The sequence below is a fragment of the Phalaenopsis equestris genome, unplaced genomic scaffold (genome assembly GCF_001263595.1).
Source record: "Phalaenopsis equestris unplaced genomic scaffold, ASM126359v1 Scaffold000002, whole genome shotgun sequence".
Lineage (NCBI taxonomy): Eukaryota > Viridiplantae > Streptophyta > Magnoliopsida > Asparagales > Orchidaceae > Phalaenopsis > Phalaenopsis equestris.
In genome coordinates this window covers 48,661,447-48,667,552 of record NW_018164444.1, presented here as the reverse complement: position 1 = coordinate 48,667,552, position 6,106 = coordinate 48,661,447, and the positions used below count along the sequence as shown (strand labels likewise).

The 6,106-nt window shown below is 37.3% G+C and overlaps 1 protein-coding gene across 1 annotated transcript; it reads right to left on the bottom strand.

The window, feature by feature from the left end:
• Window positions 1–486: 486 nt before the first annotated feature.
• Window positions 487–5,617, bottom strand: LOC110026863 (probable xyloglucan glycosyltransferase 7). Its single transcript, XM_020728052.1, has 5 exons — window positions 4,391–5,617; window positions 3,989–4,297; window positions 3,601–3,891; window positions 3,382–3,495; window positions 487–1,521 (listed from the first exon to the last, which is right to left on the bottom strand). The coding sequence occupies exons 1-5, from the start codon at window positions 5,105–5,107 to the stop codon at window positions 898–900; spliced, it is 2,055 nt and encodes a 684-aa protein (XP_020583711.1). The 5' UTR covers window positions 5,108–5,617; the 3' UTR covers window positions 487–897.
• Window positions 5,618–6,106: the final 489 nt, after the last annotated feature.

Genomic DNA, 6,106 nt, shown 5'->3' with positions numbered 1-6,106 from the left:
TTGAAAACCAGAAAGCACATTTGTTTTTTTCTTTTCCATGTCCAAGTATTTTAATATTGAGACATTGGGTCTCTTTCAGTTCATTTATTATTAACAAAGGCATCTGTTTTAGTTCTCCAACTATCTTAATTTCTTCACGAGTGACCCGAGTCAATTCATTTATTATTACCAAGGACATGATAGTTGAGCATGAATCTCAAATACAGCATTATAATTTCCTGGGCCCTCCCTAAAGCTCATCATGAATGAGCGCCTTCTAGTAGGAACATATAGCTAAAAAAAAACTTGCACATTAAGCATGACTTAAACACATAGCTTTGGCACAAGGTTTTGAACTAAAATAAGATGCAAATGAAGCACCCGCAATGTCGGTAATCTACACCCTCAACCACTATGTCTTAGTTAATTGGATATATATAATTTTTAATTTTCTGATAGTTAATATAAAAATAAAAATAAAGGTATAACAAAATGGTCGTTTCCCCCACACAATGAGAAAACACATTGGTTATTTATATTCACCTCATACAAACATTCTGAAAATATAGTCATAATCCATGAATTCCGTTTGAGATTCACAGATGCACCAAGACATCACACAATCCTGTTTTTCTAACGCAGGCAACATAATTATGTTATTCATTCTGGTACACTTAAATTTTCTTCACTTAAGGGAAGAAATGGTTGAATTCTTTTTAAGTTAAAATAAAACTTAACATAAAGCTTTCATCTTGGTAAAAGAATGAAGACCTGAAAGAATCTGAAGCATCTAACAGGGCTGAGAATAGCTCTATCTACACTAGTTCCTTTCTCCACTTGAGCTTAAAGGCAAAATAAAACAAAAAAATGTTCAGTCTTCTCCTTGAATCATTCACAGAACACGTCTTATACTGAGTATTACTCGATCTGCTCCCCAATGAGATCAAGACCAACCACCAAAAAGGAGATACCTTGAAACAGCAGAAAGTAAAAGTGTATGCCTTGGGCTGACAGCAAGCTGCGGGCGGCAGCAGTTAAGAGAAGAAAGGCGAGAGCGAGCTCCTTCCTGTAGATCCTATTATGCTTCTTCTTCTGTTCTTTCTTTGACTGCTTTACAACTTCTTTTGTAATGGAAGTAAAATCAGGAGCGGAGCTGCCGCGGTGGTGCTTGGGCTCTTTCTCAATCAAAGATAGCAAGTCGCCTTCCGAAGAACGACCAGATTTCTTCGTAACGACCCATTCGTAGGCACTCCCAAGTTGAAAAAGGCCGGAGATCATGGCGTTGAACTTCGTGACAGACATTGTGTTCTCGAACAAGAGGTAGGGGACGATGAACGGAAATGACCGTGGAGCGGGGAGGATGTTGAGGAAGGACATTGTTGCCGGGATGTAACAGACTACCCAAGCGGGGAGCTCAGCTTCGGGGACGAACATTGTCATGGGAAGGATGATGCAGAAGAGAGTGAATGAATAGAATGGTAATATGAGCTTTCGGAGCAGGAAAAATAGAAAGATGAGGTTTGCCTTCTTCCAGACTGCAATCTGCACAGAAATTGAAGGAAAGGGTGTTATAGAAACTAATGCTAAAGCTGAAAGCTGAAATTCCAGATGAATTTGAATAACCATTACTAAAGCAAAATAAATTTTAAAAAAAACGAGTGTGAAACATAAATAAGTGCTGCAACTGAATAATGAAAATCAAACATTAAAAACATTCAAGGTTGAGAAAGATGGAAACGAATTAGCTCGATGTACAGCTCGTTCATAATGTGCTCATTTAGATGACTAAACATGTTCTATCAAAATTTTAAAGCTCCACAAATAAATGAACAGAATTGAATATTGGCTTGTTTGTTCATTTGCATTCATGAATATGCTTGTTTGTTGTTTGAGCTCACTAAGGGCTAAATAAATGTCATTTAATAATGATTTAATTGTTTTTATAGCTTATTCTACATTATTATATTACTTTGCTGTATTTTATGCAATTAAAAAATTATATATATTACATGGTATGAATACAATGAAGATGTTGAGAAGATAGCTAGATGGATAGAGCTAAAATTTAACATTATTTTTATAAAAAAAAAAGTATATTAAACAAAATAACAAATGGCTTTATTGTAATGCTAATTTGATTTGTAATTAATATTTGATAATAAAAACATAATTAATAGATAGATAGGTATGTAGTGTAAAAATCTAATTTTATTACTCATAAAACATCATAAATAATACTGAATAAACAATATTCAATTTTTACATAAAATCATAAACATATTAGTTGTTACCAAAAAGAGCATTTGTTTATAAGCATCAGTTAGATTTACTTGATGCTAAATTGCATCCTGAATTCAGCTTGACCTCAAATTACACAAGATTGTGAAACTCGCAGCATGTTCTAACAGGCGCAACGTCGGCAAGAAAATAAATGAAAGAGCTTGAAAGATGCACTACTTAAATCAGTTCATTTGCAACCCTACCCATATCAAAATGTATTATAATTTTTTTTTAAAAAAAGTGACTCAATGTAAGGATTATTATATACAATCAACCTACATAAATTTAGGTGGGCAAAGTTATGTATTACTTTATATTTTGTTATGTATGCTTTTTGCATAGAGCAAAACAGCAAAATACACAACAATACACACGTTTGCACACCCATAACAAATCCTCATATTCAACAAAGGTGAAAAAAAAAATCCTACAATGAACAAAAGCTAACCGACTTGCAGAAATAACAATAGAGAAATTTACAAAATTTTGAGAAACAGCTGGTGATACCCTGTGTATAAATATAATATTAAATGTAGGTACACACGATAATGTTGTTATGTTTGTTCTTGATGCCCATATTATGTGTCAACCTAACATTTAAGCATACGTAATAATACCTAACTATATATGCAGCAAGGTTTGTTCTACCTAATAAATGTTCATACTTGGAAGTTCAGACAAGAAATTTATTTGTATTTTTCAGTACATTTGCATCATGTGGGAAGGGAAAGGTAGGGTCTGGGTTTTTCCCTATTTATGTACTCACTTTATGAAGGAAAAATTTTGTATTTAGAAGGCATAAATTCCATTCCTTAAACTAGTGAGTCAATAGAATTGGTCAGGGTTCCCTACAGATTCAAAAGTGAAAATTTCAAAAAGGAAAAATAAAAAAACATAAAAATCTCCAAAATATGTATTATTCTATTCACATTATTGAAAAAAATTGTTTAAAAAAAAAGATGCAGAACTTCACATGTTTACAGTTGCCTCACATCTTTTAATAATCCCTTAACCAAGGAAACGACAGTCTAATGAACAAAATTAATGACTTTAAAATTATATAAGAAAAATTAGATAAGACAAACAAAGTATTAAATATTTAATTCCTTGATTAATATATACCTTCGATCTGATTATATCTGACAAACAAAGCCTGAACAATTGCATTGGACCGGAATGCCACCTGTGCTGCTGCTTCCTGTAAGCTTCATAGGACTCTGGTAATTCACACTGGCACTGCAACAAATGCCAAAATAATGAAGTTATGATTGAGATTAGAAATGAAAATTTGATAGAAAATGTATGAATTGCGTAAAAGCGCCATAGAGTTGATCTGCAAACCTCAACATCATTCAAAAAAATGAACTTCCAGCCCTTGAGATGAGCCCGAACAGCAATGTCCATGTCCTCCACTGTTGTCCTCTCCAACCACCCTCCAGCATCCTCCAAAGCCTTAATTCTCCAAACTCCGGCAGTCCCATTGAATCCAAAGAAGTTGATGAATATCCCGTTCACCTGTTGCTCCACCTCAAAGTGGAAGCAAAGATTGATGTTCTGAAGCCTGGTTAGCAAATTCTCATCTTTGTTCACGAATGACCATCTAGCTTGCACTAACGCCAAATCATCATTACCCTGGAATTAACCATCAAAATCAAAATCAGAATCACAATTCAACTATAAAAAAACAAAAATTTAATGGTCCTGAAAAAAAAAACCCCTTGCTTGAGACCTTGAAATGGGGCACGGTTCTCTTCAAAAAATCTGGTGCGGGCTGGAAGTCGGCATCAAAGATAGCTACAAATTCGTAGTCCTTAACATAGCTGCAGTTCATTGCAGATTTCATGTTTCCAGCTTTGTAACCATCTCTGATAACCCTGTGACGGTACACAATTGGAACGCCAGTTTCCGCCCACTTCTCCACCTCTTCCTTGATAAGAGTCTGCGTTGTGGGATCACTGGAATCATCCAAAACCTGGATGAGCATGTTAGAACTCGGCCAGTCCAATTTGCAAACAGCAGAAATTGATTGATGATAGACCTGCAAAATGCCAACTTACCAAGCTAAATTTGAGAATTTCAATGGAGAAATGCAATATAAATTTCACAAATTATAAACTTTTTGCAAGCTCACCTCTCTCTCATTGCACATGGGCATCTGAATCAGAACCATTGGGAAATAATCACCCATTTCCACGTCGTTGCTTACAGAATTCGCAACAGGTTTGATCCCCTTGAAGCGGATCCAAAAGCAGCCAAGACAGAGGATAAAGCGGTCGGCGCTCTGAATGAGGAAGAGGACGACACATGCGTTTGCGAGGAACTGTAAAGGAGGAGCGATGTACTCAGCGCGGAAGCGAACCCAGCCGGAGTAAATGGCAACAAAGAGGCTACGAAAGCCGACTGATGAGGGGAGCGATATGCTAGGGAGGTCTGGAGCTCTGATGTGCCATCCCTTGAGATAAGCCGCGATCTCGAAAGCAAGGAGGAAGATTGAAAGCCAGAGGAAGACTTTGATGCAAGAGTAGAAGCGGCGGCGAAGAGCCGGGCTCTCGTCGGCGTCCGTGCGTCCTGAGGAAACGCGGCGGCGAACGGCGGCGGCGAGGTGAAAGGCGGCGGAGGCGAGATATGTGAGGGAGCCGGCGGCTCGGTGGGCTTTGAGGAGGAGCACCCAAGTAATCTGCTTTGCATTCTTTTCTCTACCGCCCTTCCGTACACCGGAAAACTCGTCGGCATCGCCGTCGTCCGGCGACGAGATCTCCGAGATCGACCAGTTAGGGTTCTCCATCTTCACAATCACCGGCGTCCCTCTGTGCTTATCCTTTGACCACCAATCGAATGAAGGCGACATTGCAGAGAAAAGCGAAAAACAAAAGCTGTAAGGATTTTAAACTTATTCCTTCAAATTCGCCCACGGAAATCAAATCCCTAGATGCACTTCGATGCTTGGAGTGGAACGAAGACAATGCAAGTAATTCGTAATCTCGCGCATCAATCAAGCTCTCATATTCCCATCCTCACAGCTCAGAGAAGCGGTTCATGCTCCTCCTCGCGGTCTTATTCTTCTTCCTCCGGTCAATATAACACCGACAAAAACCAGCAAGCACCTCGGTGCAAGAACAACCCAACACGTCTTCGGATTAAAAAGAGGGGGGGAGAGGGAAAGAAGAGGAGACCCTAATCTCAACAAAATTTTATCTTTTTCGTCTCCTGTAATTACCAGCGATGTAACGGAGATTATGGAGGTAATTAAAGATAATCCCAAAGAAAGCGACGAGCTGACAGCTGGAAACTGACGGAGGTGATGGTTTTGGACGGCTCCTCTCCTCCGCTCCGCTCTGAACAATGCCCTTTCTTTATGCGCGTTCGGGACAATAAGAAAAGAAAGAATTTTGGCAGATGTAAATCGTTTCTGGCCCTTTTTTTTTATTATATTGGAAATGATGAGCCTGCTGATTATCAATAATAAGATATTGGCCACATATAAAAACAAAATAAAATAAAATAACTCTCAACCACTATATGATGCCATCGATCTCAATTCTTTTTCAAGTTTTTTTAGTAAAAATTGAATTTTGAACTAACTTTAATGCAAAAAACATTTTATAGATTTACAATTTGCTCCTTTTTATATTTCTCATCATTATGAAAGTGTATTACAGATAATATTTGTTGTAAGATAAACGTGTGTCCAACTAAATAGCTTCAACATTGAAAAAATAAAAAAATTAGGATGTTTGATTGTTTTTTGAAGTAAATTTAAAGATCATTAAATTCTTTTTGAGATTAGCAGAATAAAAAAGGGAATCACATTGCGGTGAAGGGAATAAATACATTTTTGATTGAAGGA

What these genes read in the sequence shown, in the direction of transcription:
- LOC110026863 (XM_020728052.1), bottom strand. Translation starts at nt 5,107, where the DNA reads ATGTCGCCTTCATTCGATTGGTGGTCAAAGGATAAGCACAGAGGGACG. An exon ending in CCATGTGCAATGAGAGAGAG is followed by an intron (nt 4,298 to 4,390) that starts GTGAGCTTGCAA and finishes GGCATTTTGCAG; the next exon opens with GTCTATCATCAATCAATTTC. An exon ending in TTTTTTTGAATGATGTTGAG is followed by an intron (nt 3,496 to 3,600) that starts GTTTGCAGATCA and finishes CATTTGTTGCAG; the next exon opens with TGCCAGTGTGAATTACCAGA.